The sequence below is a fragment of the Rana temporaria genome, chromosome 1 (genome assembly GCF_905171775.1).
Source record: "Rana temporaria chromosome 1, aRanTem1.1, whole genome shotgun sequence".
In the NCBI taxonomy this organism is placed as follows: Eukaryota; Metazoa; Chordata; class Amphibia; order Anura; family Ranidae; genus Rana; species Rana temporaria.
This window is the reverse complement of record NC_053489.1, coordinates 584,527,127-584,545,021: the sequence shown is the minus strand read 5'-3', so window position 1 is coordinate 584,545,021 and position 17,895 is coordinate 584,527,127. Positions and strand designations below refer to the sequence as shown.

At 44.1% G+C, this 17,895-nt stretch overlaps 1 protein-coding gene across 4 annotated transcripts in view; it reads right to left on the bottom strand.

Annotated features, from left to right (window-relative positions):
* Positions 1-17,895, bottom strand: part of YIPF7 (Yip1 domain family member 7) — a 77,033-nt gene that overhangs the window by 26,817 nt on the left and 32,321 nt on the right. For 2 of the 4 annotated variants that reach the window (XM_040335003.1, XM_040335005.1), the window contains exon 5: positions 8,581-8,762. The exons of 1 other annotated variant lie outside the window; for it this stretch is intronic. In XM_040335003.1, coding sequence (XP_040190937.1) covers positions 8,581-8,762 — 182 coding nt within the window. Of the gene's footprint in view, positions 1-8,580; positions 8,763-17,895 lie in introns of those variants that run through there. One more of the 4 variants, XM_040335007.1, reaches the window with a different exon arrangement.

The following is a 17,895-nucleotide window of genomic DNA, read 5'->3' as shown; positions in this document are numbered from 1 at the left end:
AGCATGAGTTGGTCCGCGTATAAGTTGTTGAAGTCCTAATCCTTCCAGGTGGTCGATGCAGGCATCCGCGATGGGATCCTGTGAGGAGTTAGCCCACAAATTGAAATCCCCGAGCAGCAAAAGATGATTGCTGCTAAGGGAGTAAGTGGAAATGAACTCCGTTAATGCTGAAATCAACTGCGATTTGGGCCCAGGGGGCCTATAGCAGAGGAGAATGTGAACGGTCTCCTGAGAATGAGCTTGAAGTTGAAGCGTAAGGGTTTCCATAAAAGGTAGAGGATTTTGAAGGACCGGTTTAGTGATTGCAATATGCGACTTATGAATCACCGCCAGGCCTCCTCCCCTTTGCCCTATTCTATTTTCCGTTAAGATACGATAGTTTGCTGGCACCAATTCTCCAAGAATGGTGTTGCAATCGTCCGACAGCCAACTTTCCGTAATAAAGAGGCAGTCTAGATCGTTTTGTAGTAAGAAATCATGGATTTCTGATCGGTGTTTAACTGCTGATCTAGTGTTAAGCAAAGCACAAGATATGTGCCTGAGCTGTATTGAATGATTGAAATTTTTGATGATCGATCGATGATCGAACCTCAAAAGTTGATCTGATTTTAAGGCTATTGTGGTGGCGGCAGGTATTGTAGTTGCGAATTGTCTCAGACCCCAAATGGTTTCTGCAGAGTATCGCAACTTAACCATTGTTGCCAGTCACCGAGGGCTGGAGTGCGGGCGTAAGGTGAGAGAGGATTAGAGAATCCTAGCTCAAGGGGAGTTTAGGTTTTTTTTTGGTCCAGAGGAAGGCAAAAAAACCCTAGGCAAGCTGGCCAATGTGCTGCGGCAGGGAAAAAAATTCCTTCCTGATCCCTGAAGGCGATCGGCTCAAAACCCTGGATCAAAAGACTGACGGCTATGGAGGGGAAAAAGGGGGGGGGGATGCTGGGTGTCACTGCTGCTGGGGTGAACCAAAATACTGGCCGCCAGGCAAAGTACAGGACCCGGGCTGGGGGGGGCTGTCAGCTTGGTAAAAATAATATTTACCGATGAAGTTGCTGAACAGGGGGCCTCTGGGGGTGTGGTGGTTGAAAAACTAGAGCAATCTATGCTTAGGAAGTTAATAAAGAGAGAGATGAACGGCGCGCCGGTAGGCCGCGGCTGAAGCCGCGGACTTTCCTAAGGTGCGGCGGCCGCGAGAAGGAGCAGGCTGGCGCGGGGGTGAAAAAGCACCAAAAAACGCCGGAAATACACCCAGGGGGGGTGACTTGGGATCACCACAAGAGCGGGTGGCCGTGCGGGCGATGATGCCGGCGAGAGATTGTATAGAGAGCCGCAGTGTGGGGTCAGAGTGACGGCTGCCCTGATAAGGACGGCCGTCCGTGGATCCCCAGGATGTCGGGCCCTGAGAGGCAGGGTCTTACCTGCGGAGGTAAAGAGGAGTCCTTGTGGAGAGCGAGGTGCTGTTTCCTGGTTCCAGGGAGCTGTTTCAAGGAGCGTCTAGCCTAGCAGCTGCCTAGCCTCTGACTGCCAGGTCTGGGTGGAAGCAGGCTCGTATGCGGAAGGTCCGAAGCGCCCTACTCCACCGCTGACACTGACTGAACTGACTGACTGACTGATCAAACTTATTTGTTTTGGTTTCTTTGCATGTGTTTTTACCGACATGTGAAAAAAATTTCACGTCAATTACAGATCCACCTCAAAAATTAACTACTCTTGTTAATAATCACAATATATTTCCTAAAGTGGATCTTTGCCTTTCCCCCCTTTTTTTTACCCCTGCTTACTAGCATTGTGCACAGTTCAGATACTCATCCCTCCAGAGGATCCAGCATTGTCCCGCTGACATCCTCTTGTCCACTACCACTGCTCTATCCCACTCCACAATGTTGCTTGTAATGTCATCAAGAAGCCCCCCTTCTAGGTTCAGCGTGCCTTCCGATGCCACAGCGCTAGGCACGCCCCCTCTCCTTTATGAATGAAGGGCTATGAGTACTGTATGCAATGAGCATATGGAGGGGGCCAAGATTCACTAAACAAAAAAAAGACAGTGCTATTCATGTAGAGGAGGTGAAAAGGGGTGGGATGTCTGTTCGGGGGGAGATTCACGTTAAGGCTGGGTTCACACTACTACACTACTTTCATCCTACTTTTCTCCGCTGCATTGGTCCTACATTTATCCTACATTGGTCCTACATCCATCCTACTTTCATGAACAGGATACTACTTTGGTCCGACTTCAATGATATTCAATGGGCCTGAAGTAGGATCAATGTAGGACCAAAAGTAGTACAGGGAGCATTTTCAAAGTCGGACCGACTTGTGTAGGACGCTACAAGGCGCTCTCATAGGGAAACATTGAACACAGAGCAAAGTAGGATGAAAGTAGTGTGAACCCAGCCTAAATCAACACCTCCATGGCACCAATTCAGGAAAAGCAACCCCATATCTTAGAATGTGTTGCTGTGATATTTCCAACTCAGCAATGTTGCCATTCAAAACAAAAGCAAAAGACTCCAAAGTGTAATTACATTTTTATAACATTTTTATTTTAATTTTTATTCCCTTTAGATTGTAAACTCAATGAGCAGAGCCCTCCTGTCGCTTCTATATTGAACTGTATTATAATTGTACTGTTCCCCCTCTACGTTGTAAAGTGCTGCGCAAACTGTTGGCACTATATAAATCCTGTATAATAATAATAATAATAATAATAATAATAATAATCCAAAATGTATACTATTAAGGAGAAACTAACATTAAAAGATGTATTACGCAAGTACAGCAAATTCTGCCTCATTAATCAGCAGAGCACCAGCGTGCAGTGTGATGATAACGATAAGACCTGCCCTACTAGTTTCCTCTTATTACTCCCTCAGAAAAAAATATATATCAGACAGATCCCAAAAGCGTTGAAAACCTAAAAGGTCATATCTCATTTTAGAAACCTTTCTTCCAGAAATCTATGTAACTCTAGAGAGTTCACAGACTTTTTCAATAATCAATTGTGTAAGTCTTCTTAACCGTTTTGTGACCAGAAGTTATTGATGCCTATATTCCCTTGCCAAATATAACAGCATCAATAACTCTATGATAAATCTACATACCTAAATAATTTAATAGTTTTTACTTGGTACATTTAAAGCGGATGTGCCATGGGGAAAAAATATTAAAAGCCAGCAGCTACAAATACTGCAGCTGCTGACTTTTAATATTAGGACACTTACCTGTCCTGGAGTCCAGCGCTGATCGCAGCAGAGCACGAGCGATCGCTCGTCTCTCTGCTGCTCCCCCCGCCATCCACGCTGAGGGAACCAGGAAGTGAAGCGCTGCGGCTTCACTGCCCGGTTCCCCACGGCGCATGCACGAGTCGCGCTGCCCCCGCCGATTGGCTCACACGCTGTGTGCTGGGAGACGAGTGTTCCCAGCACACAACGGGCGACAGACGGGAAGTCAGAAAAACCCGTCTTTCGCCCGTAGCGTGTGGCCGGAAGTGGGTGCAAATACCTGTCTTTAGACAGGTATCTGCACCCCCCTCCCCCCTGAAAGGTGTCAAATGTGACACCGGAGGGGGGGCGGGTTCCGAACAGCGGGACTCCACTTTAGGGTGGAGAACCGCTTTAATAAAAACATTGGGCCAGATTCACAGTACAAGTACGCCGGCGTATCTACTGATATACCGGCGTACTTTCAAATTTCATTGGTACTTTTAAACCAAGATACGACGGCTTTTGGCTTCGATCCGACAGGCGTGCGGCTTCGTACGCATTCGGATCGTAGGTGCAATACTTCGGCGCCCGCTGGGTGGAGTTTGCGTCGTTTTCCGCGTCGGGTATGCTAATTAGCTTTTTCCGGCGATCCACGAAGGTATGCGCGGCCGTCACATTCTCTTACGTCGTCTCTAGTCTGCTTTTCCCGGCGTATAGTTAAACCTGCTATTTTGTGGCCTATATTTAGACTTGCCATGTTAAAGTATGGCCGTCGTTCCAGCGTCGAATTTAAAAAACAAAAATTTGTGTGTGTAAGTCGTCCGTGAATAGGAAAGGACGTAACTCACGTCGACGTTAAAAAAATGACGTCAGTGCGATGTCATTTCGCGCAAAGCACGGCGGGAAATTTCAAAACGGAGCATGCGCAGTACGTTCGGTGCGGGAACGTGCCTAATTTAAATGATCCATGCCCCCTACCCGGATCATTCGAATTAGGCGGGCTTGCGCCGGAGGGATTTACGCTACGCCGCCGCAACTTTACAGGCAAGTGCTTTGTGAATCAAGCACTTGCCCGTAAAACTTGCGGCGGTGTAACGTAAATGCGATACGTTACGCCGCCACAGATGTACCTGAATCTGGCCCATTGGTTTTTGTTATAGACTGACAAAAATGTAAAAAAAAAAAATTCATTTAATTCTTTTGTTTTTTATTCTGTCATTGAATCTGACAGTTAAAATATTGAGTCAATGTCGATTGCAACTGTTGTTGAGACATCAGCCTTGCAAATTGTTGGCTGGTGACTCTCAAAGAAGGATATTTAATAACTTATGCCCATCATTGGAAATTGTTCTGAGGGACATTATAATACACATTAGAAAAGAGAAAGGTTAAAGTGGATGTAAACCCAAATTGAAAAAAAAAAAATTTGATGTCACAATGTACAGTAAGGCCGCATACACACAGTCGGACCGTTCTCATCGGTTAACCGATGAAGCTGACTGATGGTCTAATGTGCCTACACACCATCAGTTAAAAAAACGATCGAGTCCAACGAGGTGACGTAAAACACAACGACATGCAGAGAAAAATGAAGTTCAATGCTTCCAAGCATGCGTCGACTTGATTCTGAGCATGCGCGGGTTTTTAACCAATGCTTTTGCATACTAACCATCGGTTTTGACCTATCGGTTAGGCGTCCATCGGTTCAATTTTAAAGCAAGTTCCAAAATTTTTGACCGAAGGATAACTGACCGATGGGGCCCACACACGATCGGTTTGGACCGACGAAACTGACCTTCCGTCCGTTTTCATCAGTTTTGACCGACCCTGTGTACAAGGCCTAAAAGATTTCCTATCATCTGTGCCCAGTCTTTTTTTTACCACACAGAGTTAATACAGTTCTGAGCAATCCTCTTTTTTGTTCAGTGAGATAAAACAGACTAACAAAAAAAAAAACATGGTGCCGTTAGGCCCCCTTGCTGTGAGTGACAGGTTATTTACATATTTAATGCACTAGCCTGAGACAGGCATTATTTTTTAATTCCCACCCCCACTCCTTTTCTGAAGTCATGTGGTTACTTTTCTGGATTTTGACTGGATGTTACTGATCATAGCAGAATTTAGTGTAAGAAATACATAGGACAAAATGCATGTTGACAAGGGGAGTGTAGAGGTGGGCGGGGCAGTCTACTGACATCACGACTCCACCCACCGAGCTCCAGACAACAGATCCACCCACAGAATCTGCAGTTTTTCAGTTCTTATAACAAACAGAGTGGAGACATTTGACAGGTAAGGATACATGCAGGAGGCATCTATATCCTTATATATCAGCACTATGGCAGTAGTTTAGAAAGGATGAGAGTGGGTTTACATCCACTTTAAAGGGTAATACCTTTCCAAATTGATATTTCAATAACAGTTATAATCACTTGCTGACTTTATATATCTCTAGGAGAGTGCAGTCTGAAGCCTCGTACACACGCTCGGTTTACTCGGCAAGAACCAGCAAGAAAACTGGTGGCAGAGCTTTCTTGCCGAGTATACCGTGCGTGTGTACGAGGCTTTCAGGTTTTTCATCAAGAAAACTGCCTAAAATCTCGACGAGAAAAATAGAGAACATGTTCTCTATTTTCTCGTCGGGATTCTCGGCAGGAAAACTTTTTCCTGCCGAGAAACCCGACAGTGTGTATACTTACCTGTCGCTGTGGAAACCAGCACATGGTCGAAATGACTTTGAAGCATGCGCGGAAGCTTCATAGGCATAGGTAGGGTGCAGCAAGATGGCGGCAACGGCATAGAATGTGACAAGCGCGTGTTCGTCGTATGCAATAACGTCACTGCATTCTTGCCATTCAAAAGAACCACGGTTCTTTTGAATGGAGTGTCTGTACACTCGGACGGCAAGAGATTCTTGATAAGAATCTCATCACGAAAAACGTTTTTTTTCCTGACGAGATTCTGACCCGTGTGTACAGGGCTTCCGGCTCAAGTCCACAAGAGTTTTGTCCCTGCTTCCTCCTGCAATTCTAGAATAGAAGTGTCACTCCAGGCCAGCTTTATTCACCAGGGAAGCATGATGCTATTATTTTTCTTTCTAAAGACAGCTGCAATTCAGGAAGAGCTTTTGTTTTACTCTAAAGGCCCGTACACACGATTGGATTTTCCAACGGGAATTGTGTGATGACAGGCTGTTGTCGGAAAATCCAAATGTTTGTATGCTCCATTGGACAATTGTTGTCAGATTTTCTACCAACAAATGTTGGATAGCATGCTTTAAATTTTTCTGACAACAAATGTGTGTTGTCGGATTATCTGATCGTTTGTACAGAAGACCTTCGGAAAAAAATCCAAAGTACAAACACGCATGCTCAGAAGCAATGCTAACCATAACACAACATTAGCAGAAGTTGCCCAAAGGGTGGCGCTAAAGAACTGAAAAACCACATAGTTTTGTGTTTGTTGGCCAGAAATTTTTTGCTGTTTGTATGCAAGACAAGTTCATGGCCAACGCCCTTTGGACAAAAGTCCTACGCTGTGTCCGCAAAAAATCCAATCGCGTGTACCAGGCTTTAGACTCTGGTTGGCTTTTAGCAGCAGGCCCTGCAAGTGTTGTGGAATCTCTGGTGTATGTGAGTTCTGACCAAACAGGACAAAAGGAGACACCAGTAATATAGTTTCATGATAACTCCCCTAGGCCTTGATGTTATCTGTGTCAGCAATCTACAGTTTTATCTACTTAATCACTTCCCGCCCAAGGACATCATATGACGTCCTGGACTTTCAGTGGGGATATCTGAATGATGCCTGCAGCTACAGGCATCATTCAGATATCACTGTTTTCTGCACCAAAAGAATGATCATAGCGGCAGTTCCGCCGCTTGATTGTTCTTACAGGTGACGGGAGGGGACGTCCACCCTCCCGCCACCATTCCGGTGCTTCTCCGGGCTCTTCCGTGCCATGGGGAACCTGGAGAAACGATCCGCCGGCATTGGATGGGTAGCATAGAGATGACTGGAGACCAGATGGTCCCCAGTCATCTCTATGGCCGTCGGAGGCCTGAGCGCGATGTTATGATGTCATGCTCGGGTACCGGAAGTAAACAAAGCCGCAATCGTGGCTGTCGGCATGAGATTGGTGAATTGTTTTTCAAGATCTCATGCTTTCCAGCCTAAAGGAGAGATGTGGGGTCTTAAGTAAAATAAAAAAATAAAAATAAAAATAAATTATTTAAAACGCTCCTGTCCCCAGTAGCTCGCACCCAGAAGCAAACACACACGCAAGTCCCGCCCACATATGTTAACACCGTTCAAACCACACGTGAGGTGTCGCCACGTGCGTTAGAGCGCCAGCAACCATTCTAGCACTAGACCTACTCTGTAACTCTAAACTGGTAACCTGTAAAAAAAATTAAGCGTTGCCTATGGAGATTTTTAAGTACTGAAGTTTGGCACCATTCCATGAGTGTGCGCAATTTTAAATCATGACATGTTAGGTATTTATTTACTTGGCGTAACATAATCTTTCACATTATACAAAAAAATTGGGTTAACTTTACTGTTTTTTTTTTTTTTTTTAATTCATGAAACCATTTTTTTCCCCAAAAAAGGCATTTGAAAAACTATTGCGCAAATACCGTGCGAGATAAAAAGTTGCCACTTTATTCCATGGGGGGGGGGGGGGCTGCTAAAAAACATATATAGTGTTTGGGGGTTCTGAGTAATTTTCTAGCAAAACAATTATGATTTTTGCATGTAGGAGAGAAGTGCCAGAATAGGCCCGGTATGGAAGTGGTTAAAGCGGGCCTTTAGTCATTTTTTCAATGTTCCCTCTATTAAATCTTCTGCCCTTGTTGTTTTAACTTTGGATAGTATTTTTTTTTTTCTGCCAACAAATACCTTATACAGCCCACTTTCTGTTTCTTGTCTGATCATTAGGCTAGGTTTATGACATCATGCACAGCTCTGTCTCTCACTCTCGTGAGAGTTTGCCAGGAAGGGAGGGGGAATGAGTCAAAAGAGGGCCAATGAGAGCTGCAGAGTTGAAGGTGTGTGTTTGTGTAAATCCAGGAAGTGAACAGGCAGCAGCTTCCGCTGCCCACAGTTATAATGGTTACAGCCAGACTCAGTGGAGGGAGATTTCTGCAGCATATTTGGCAAGTACAGAATCACAGTATATATAAAATAATATGCAAAGTGGTTGGAGGGAAGCTTCAGAATGGTAAATATGTTTTTATTACAAATTATGTGAGAAGACTGCAGTTCCTCTTAAATGTTTTGTACTTTCCATTAAAATACATTATGCTAATTAATTAAATCAGCCATTCACCTTATAAAATATATCCACAAGAAAACAACATTTTTTAAGGCTCTAGGTACTTACTGGAGAGAAAGTATGATGGCAAAGCAAGACAGTATTACCATAGGCAGAAGGCAGTAACCCAGGACACTGGCAACACATCCGTGTGAGACACCTGTGAAACTCATCAGGTTTAATAAAGCATGAATTCCCAGGCAACCAAATATACTCATGGTGTACATGTAGCCAAAATGGATCTTCCCTGCCTGCAAACAGAGAAAGATCACAGTGAATTCCTTAAAACAAGATGAAAGAAACTGTACTCATAATTTGCTTCATGTTTACATGATTTTTTTCACAGCCATTCCGTAGTTATAATGGTAATGTTATTAAAGAGAGTTTTTTTTCTGGTGCTTACTAAATAAGGAACCCAAAATGATTGAATGATACATTTCCACAAAACAGATTTCTTTGTGTTGGGTCAGCTGGGGTAATGTTTATAATGTATGTTCAGAAAAAAAAAATATATATTTTTGGATAAGAGACTGGGCCAGATTCAGAAAGGAGATACAACGGCGTATCTCCGGATACACCATCGTATTATGAGTGTGCGTGGTCGTAACTATGCGACTGATTCAGAGAATCAGTTACGCATAGATTTCCCTAAGATCCGCTCGGCGTAAGTGTCTTAGGCTGCATATTTACGCTGGCCACTAGGTGGCGCTTCCGTATAGTTACGCGATGAATATGCTAATTAGGTAGATACGCCGATTCAGAAACGTACGTGCGGCCGGCGCATTTTTTTACGTAGTTTACGTTAGCCTTTTTTCGGTGTAAAGTTACCCCTGCTATATGAGGCGTAGCCAATGTTAAGTATGGACGTCGTTCCCGCGTCGAGTTTTGAAAATTTTACGTTGTTTGCGTAAGTTGTCGCGAATAGGGCTGTACGTAAGTTACGTTCACGTCTAAAGCAATGACGACTTGCGGCGTAATTTCGAGCATGCGCACTGGGATTTTTTTACGAACGGCGCATGCGCCGTTCCTAAAATACGTCAAATACGTGGGGTCACAGTGAATTTACATAAAACACGCCCACATCATCCCCATTTGAATTAGGCGGGCTTACGCCGACACACATACGTTACGGCGCCGTAACTAAGGGCGCAAGTTCTTTCTGCATACGGAACTTGCGCCCCAAGTTACGGCGGCGTACCGTATCTGAGATACGTTACGACGTGCCGACAGATACTGCAACGTATCTGAATCCGGCCCAGTGTGTTTATGTATTGGGGGATTTGAACCCTTGTTGGATTTTTACTGCTACCCAGGGCTCAGTTAGAGATTTCCCCTCAATTACTGCCCCAGTGACAATAGTTTCACCAGACAGAAAGTAAGGGAAAAGTCTATAACAGCAGGATTGACTGAAGTAAAAATGCTTTTATTTAGTAAAGTAAGGAAAGCTATAATCCCTGTTAGCTTTATATAGAGATCTACACTATATTACCAAAAGTATTGGGACGCCTGCCTTTACACGCACATGAACTTTAGTGGTATCCCAGTCTTAGTCCATAGGGCTCAATATTGAGTTGGCTCATCCTTTGCAGCTATACCAGCTTCAACTCTTCTGGGAAGGCTGTCCGCAAGGTTTAGGAGTGTGTCTTTGGGAATGTTTGACCATTCTTCCAGAAACGCATTTGTAAGGTCAGGCACTGATGTGGATGAGAAGGTCTGGCTCACAGTCTTCGCTCCAATTTATTCCAAAGATGTTCAGTTGGGTTGAGGGGAAGACTCTGTGCAGGCCAGTCAAGTTCCTCCACCCAAAACTCGCTCATCCATATCTTTATGGACCTTGCTTTGTACACTGGTCTAAATCATTTGGTGGAGGGGAGATTACGGTGTGGGGTTGTTTTTCAGGACTTGGGCTTGGCCCCTTAGTCCCAGTGTAGGGAATTTTTAAGGCGTCAGCATGCCAAGACATTTTGGACAATTTCATGCTCCCAACTTTGTGGGAACAGTTTGGGGATAGCCCCTTCCTGTTCCAACATGACTGCGCACCAGTGCACAAGCATTCCCATAGACAGACTCTTAAGGCCCCTTTCACACTGGGGCATTTTTCAAGCGTTATTTGAGCGTTTTTTTAGCGTTTTTTGAGCGTTATTCGAGCATTATTCGAGCGTTTTTCGAGTGTTATTCCAGCGTTATTCAAGCGAAGCCTCATCTGCAATCCCAATGTGCTGGTAAAGCACCGCTAAGATCCTAACGTTTTAGAGGGTTTTGCAGTGCCTCAGTGTGAAAGGGTAAGGTGTTTTTACAGCGCTTTCAATTCATTTCAATGGAGAGGGGCGTTTTTGGAGCGTTTTTTTCAGCACCCAAAAGCTGCTCCAAAGATGCTGCTTGCAGGACTCAGTGTGAAAGGGTCCATTGATATGCATGGAGAGCATTTTATGAGCGTTTTAAAAGCGCTATTTTTAAAACGCTGTAAAAACGCTTCTGTGTGAAAGGGGTCTAAATCTTGTGGACAGCCTTCCCAGAAGAGTTCAAGCTGTTATAGCTGCAAAGGGTGGGCCAACTCAATATCGAATCCTACAGACTAATGACCTGTACCTGTGATCAGGGCTGGACTGGGACAGAAATTTGGCCCTGGACTTCATCCAGACTGGCCCAATTTGAGAGGTCTCTCCCATGGCGCCCAGACATACAATTAGGCAGAAGTGAGAAACTCCCAGGCCATAGCTGTTGAGTCAGCTGTCTGTCCCCTCCCCCCATGCTCTTCTGTCGTCCCCCCTGCTTCTTTGTTCCCCCCAGGTGAGCGCTGCGGGGAGGGAGAGACAGAGGAGCGGAGAGGGGCGGCAGTCCGCTGTCACTGAAGCCGGCCCACTGAGCCATCGGCCCACCGGGAAACTCCCTGTAGTCCCAATGGCCAGTCCATCCCTGCCTGTGATTCCTCTCAAGCCTGCCTTGCATACACACGTTCAGTCTAAAAACCGCTCGACCACAGCGCAGTGACGCAACACGTACGACGGCACTATAAAGGGGATGTTCCATTCAGCCCTTTGGGCTGCTTTTGCTGATCTTCCTGTTAGTAAAAGTTTGGTGAGAGACGATTCGCGCTTTTCAGCCTTGTGCTTTTCAGTCCGTTACAGCGTGACGAATGTGCTATCTCCATTACAAACGCTAGTTTTACCAGAACGATCGGAAAAAATAGAGCAGGTTCTAATTTTTTTGTGAGCAGTTCACATCGGGAAAACTGCTATGGGGCATACACAAGACCAGTTTTCCCAACCAATCTAAAAAATTGCAGTTTTCTCATCGGAAAAAACGGTCGTGTGTACGAGGCATTAGACTGGGATTCCATTAAAGTTCATGTGCGTGTAAAGGCAGGTGTACCAATACTTTTGGTAATATAGTCTATTTTTTCTTTCAACCCAAATTAAAATTTTAGCTTAGCCAAATTTGGGTACATTAGAACAAAATGTGTATAAAGTCTTCTAGTTTATTTTTTTTAAATAAAAGTAGAAAAGCCTCTCTCTGATTGTAAGCAGTGGTCTCATTGCAGAGGGTCAGCACGACCCCTGCTAAGTCAGAGCCAAAGCTTTCCAATCAAGATGGACACAAGCTTTGAGGACTGCAGAGCTATAAGTCTGACTCAGTAGGGGGTGTGTTGGACCTCTGCAGAGAGATCACTGCTTCCAGAGATCGGGGGGGGGGGGGCTTCTCTGTAATATGCTAGCAGTAGACAGTTTATTTCTGATCAGACTGTGTCTGCTTTAGAAAATAAATGTAAGATACTAAACACCTTTTGTTTTGATGCACCAGAAATGTATTCACTTGGGCTTTAACTTTTGAGTGGTAAAAGGGTTGACAGTAAGTGAACAAGAATCGCTAAAGAGCCCTGGATAGAAGGAAAAACCAACCATAATCCTCCCCTACCCTATCCAAAAGAAACAAAAAGAAAAAATTGCAGGACCTACACATTAATTCCTTTCCATTCCACTCTTCTGTTCGCACAATTAACAGGTTTTCTATAGCTTCATCCTTTAGAGTGAACATTTGACAAGTTGTGTGTGTCCTGCTCCATCGGTGAAATCGCCATAGGAAAACATAGAGGCCTCAAGCCATTTGGAACAGTAGCTGGGCTGCAAGGACAACCCCCTTCTGTCACACGTGATATGAAGTTTGTAGAATGATCCCACAACAACAGAAAAGGCCATGGAATTCAAATCCTGTCCCACTCTACCAAGATCTGATTAATCTTGGATGAAGTTGAACTGTAAGGGTATGTCCTCCTAGTAGTGATAGTGTTAATGGCACATAAAAAATATCGTTTTTATCCCAGGTATGTTTATATCTAATTGTGGTAGATTTTACCAATACATCTGCTAGCAAATAGTTCTGCATAGCTACTAAAATATATTTTTTTCCTAAAAACTAAGGGCCGGATTCACAAAGAGTTACGCCGGCGTATCACTAGATACGCCGACGTAACTCGGAATCTAAGCCCGTCTTAAGTTTAACTGTATGCTCAAACTGAGATACACTTAAACCTAGCTAAGATACGACGGTCTGCGCCGTTGTATCTTAGGGTGTAATTTTTTAGCTGGCCGCTAGGTGGCGCTTCCGTTGATTTCGGCGTAGAATATGTAAATGACTAGATACGCCGATTCACGAACGTACGCTTGCCCGTCGCAGTAAAGATACGCCGTTTCCGTAAAAGAGATACGCTGCGTAAAGATAAACCTGCCCCCTAGGTGGCGTAGCCAATGTTAAGTATGGCCGTCGTTCCCGCGTCGAAATTTGAAAATTTTACGTTGTTTGTGTAAGTCGTCCGTGAATGGGGCTGGACGTAATTTACGTTCAAGTCGAAACCAATGACGTCCTTGCGGCGTAATTTGGAGCAATGCACACTGGGATATGTACACGGACAGCGCATGCGCCGTTCGTAAAAAACCTCAATCACGTCGGGTCACCAAACATTTACATAAAACACGCCCCCTCATCCTCATTTAAATTAGGCGCGCTTGCGCCGGCCCCATTTACGCTACGCCGCCGTAACTTAGGAGGCAAGTGCTTTGTGAATACAGCACTTGCCTCTCTGACTTACGGCGGCGTAGCGTAAATACGATACGATAAACCGCCGTAAAAATGCGCGGATGTACGTGAATCCGGGCCTAAGGTGGCAAAAGTGTTTTTCACACCTTTAAAAAATCATTTTGGACCTGAGGATTACCAAAAAAAAAAATTATACAGTGGAACCAAGGATTACGAGCATAGCGAGTTTCCCCATTGAAGTCAATGGAAACTAAAATAATTCCTTCCACATTGACTTTAATGGCATGCAATACCGCATGTGGCCAGAGGTAGGGGGGCGGGGCGCGGAAGAGCCTTGAAAACACATGGAAAGGCCCGAGGACAGTTGAAAGTTAACTTATTAGTTAAATTATTACTCTCAGTCCAACGTGCATGGCAATATGTAGCACATGCGGCGCAATCAAAGTTTTCATATGTAGGTGTTCCCAATGTGTGTGTTTATGCTCATATGTGCATGTATGTGATTGGGGGGGGCTAGGTGCAACTTTATTTTTTTACACTTTTTTTTCAATAAACTGTTTTACATTTCATTTAATTGCTTTTCTTATAAAGTGTAGCGTATTGCCATTTTCAAACATCACTTCAAAATGAATGCTATCCAAGTGTGGCATGTTTGATTAACAGGTGAGGCCCCGTACACACGGCCGAGAAACTCGACAAGCAAAACACATCGTTTTGCTCGTCTAGTTCATTGTGAAGCCGCCGAGGATCTCGGCGAGCCAAGTTTCCCCGTTGACTAACGAGGAAATAGAGAACATGTTCTCTATTTGGCCAGACGAGATCCTCGTCGGTTTCCTCGGCCGAAAGTGTACACACGACCGGGTTTCTCGGCAGAATACGGCTCCGATCGAGTTTCTGGCTGAATTCTGCCGAGAAACTCGGTCGTGTGTACGGGGCATCACATATGAAAAGCAAATATGAGTTGTGCAATTAATGCATTTGCAGGTATGCTCAGAGAATGGTGATATCACAGCTGAAGGCTGCTGTACATATTTACCTGGTAATGGGTTTGCCATTTACTTATGTTAAAGTAGAGTTCCACCCAAAAATGGAACTTCCGCTTTTCGGAACCCTCCCCCCCTCCAGTGTCACATTTGGCACCTTTCAGGGGGTAGGGGGGTGTATATGCCTGCATAATACAGGTATTTGCACCCACTTCCGGGGAGAGACTATCCACGGGTTAAATATTAACCAATATTAATGCCCACGGGTTAAATATTGTGTAATGCTGCAAAATGTCTTTAGGAAATGCATTTAGAGCTGCTTTAAACTAGAGCCTTAAGGGGGAATTAAAGGAACTTCCCTGATGGCTGTAAAAGAGAGACCTTGTTGTGCTTAGGTTCCGGGTAATGTAACGTAAAACAGCATTAGGCCCCTTGGCCTGTAGCAGCTCAGTATAATAGGTACCTATTTTAATGGAGTCATCAGTCAAAGTAAAGGCTCTAGAAGCACTGCGCCTTGTGATCCAGAACTGAAACACCACCAGATCTTCTTGTTAACTGATACATTTATACATATTCAAATTCTCCTATTTAACCTCCTTAATTATTAAAAGTGAACTTACATAAAATGTATTTTGTTCTGCTTTGAAAAAAAAGTACTTTTTTGTGACTTAAACTTTTTTTTATCTATACAATGTTTGCCATGTAGGTTCTTGTTTTATGTAATAATAGGCACAATGTATTACATACCTCCCAACTTTTTGAGATGGGAACAAGGGACACCTAGGTCATATTAGAAAAAGTATGTAGGCATAGGACACAATCCCTGCCACACCCCCTTAAAGATTGGTCAAACCCACAAAAGTATTCTTTTACCACTACTATTCCTTTATATTGGCTTTTGAAATGTACAGTGCCTTGAAAAAGTATTCATAACCCTTGAAATTTTCCACAGTTTGTCATTGTACAAACAAAAACGTAAAAGTATTTTATTGGGACTTTATGTGATAGACCAACACAAAGTGGCACATAATTGTGAAGTAGAAGGAAAATTAAATTTTTTTTTTTTTTTACAAATAAATATCTGAAAAGTGTGGCATGCATTTGTATTCAGCCCCCTGAGCCAATACTTTGTAGAACACCTTTCACTGCAATTACAGCTTCAAGTCTTTTTGGGGATGTCTCTACCAGCTTTGCACATCTAGAGAGAGACATTTTTGCCCATTATTATTTGCAAAATAGCTCATGCTCTGTCAGATTGGATGCAGAGCATCTGTGAACAGAAATTATCAAGTCTTGCCAGAGATTATCAATTGGATTTAGGTCTGAACTTTGACTGGGCCATTCTAACTGTGACGGACCCCCGTACTCAAGATGAGTCTGTCCGCCGTATCGCTCCTATGTCCGGTAGCACACAATACAAGACCCCTTAGCTTTCCCATTCACTAGTCGTAGCTCAGTGTAGGGTAAAACAGCAGACAGTCTATTAGAACCAAAATACAAGTCTTATATACAGTTAAAGAGGTGGAGGTTCCTACCTCCTGCTCATATGACTCTAACAATACACAGAAACATAAATCCACAGGACCTAATTAACTAATCCCTTAAAGCAGCCGATGTGACTCCCTAACTACAATACACATTATCATACATATCAACACAGAACTCCTTCATACAATTGCAGGGTCAATTAGCACAAGCAACAATGGGTGAAAAACTCTTGGAAGTTATCCTAGACTCATTTACATTATAACAGACAACAGACAGTCAGGTGGCTGGAGTTGACATCAGCATATTCTAACAGTATGTATCCCAACATTATTAATCAGTCACTATTTCTAAAATTACATATACATGGTTCCCAGAGTCTGTGTGTCTTGGTGGAACATGGACCTGAATCCAAAGAAGCACCACCTCAAGGGTCCCCAGGCATACAGCTCACAAAGTGCACCGTTCCCCCAAATGCCAGGGCCCATAATCGCAAGGCAAGAGGCTAGCATTCAGTCCCCTCCAAAAGCTTCTGTCCCGGGTGAGTCACACTAACACATGAATATGCTTTTGTAACGGACACATGCATGCTGCCGGGACAGTTATGATCTTCGTGCAGGGGGACTACAAGGAACTGCCTGGCTTGTCACAAGTGGATGTACCGCATTGTATTCTGAGCTCAAAGGGTTAATTGGACAAGTTTCTTTTCAGTGTTGAATGCTAATGTTCCCTTCGCATAGATAATGAACTCTCTTTTGTGTGCAGGTAAACAGCCCCCCTGTGAGGTGTATGCTGATGGGGATTATGTGTGAGTGATAATTGTTTTAAAGGTTAATTGAATTCTATGTGCCTGGCCAGGAAATGTTAAGTGGGGTGAGGTGCCGAAGCGGCTAGAAACTGGCCAAGTGATTAATTCAAGGAGATGTCATTGTTCTTGTAACAGTTGTAACCAGATATAAGCAGGTGAAATATGCCAAATAAAGTCAGTCTACTTGACCCTTCAAACGTAGCACGTCTCGTTTCTTGGAAGGGCGTTCGATGGGATATACCGGCGGTACCTGCATATCGCAGCTTGCCAGGGAAAAGGATGTCGCAAACAGCTGAGACCCTCACACCAGGGGGTAGCCGTTACAGCTTTGATCTAAACCATTTCATTGTAGCTCTGGCTTTATGTTTAGGGTTGTTGTCCTGCTGAAAGGTGAACCTCTGCCCCAGTCTCAAGTCTTTTGCAGACTAACTTTTGCAGACTGACTATATTTTGCTCCATCCATCTTCCCATCAAATCTGACCAGATACCCTTTCCCTGCTGAAGAAAAAAATCCCCACAACACGATGCTGCGACCACCATGTTTCATGGTGGGGATGGTGTTTTCAGGATGATGAGCAGTGTTAGTTTTCCCCCCACACATAGCGATTTGCTTTTAGGCCAAAAAGTACAATTTTGGTCTCATCTGACCAGAGCACCTTCCTCCACATGTTTGCTGTGTCCTTCACATGGCTTCTGGCAATTTGTAAATGGGACTTCTTATGGCCTTTTTTCAACAATGGCTTTTTTCTTGCCACACTTCCATAAAGGCCAGATTTGTGGCGTGCATGACTAATAGTTGTCCTGTGGACAGATTCTTCCCCCTAAGCCACAGATTTCTGCAGCTCCTCCAGAGTTACCATGGGCCTCTTGGCTGCTTCTCTGATTAATGCTCTGCTTGGCCGTAATGTCAGTTAAAGTGGACGGCCATGTCTTGGTAGGTTTGTAGCTGTGCCATACTCTTTGAATTTGTTCCAAAGCAGGGACAGTCCCTTGAAATCAAGGACAGTTTGGAGCTATGGTATTAAATCTTTGGGTGTATTATTAAAACATCAGGTAAGAAAGAATCGTTATACT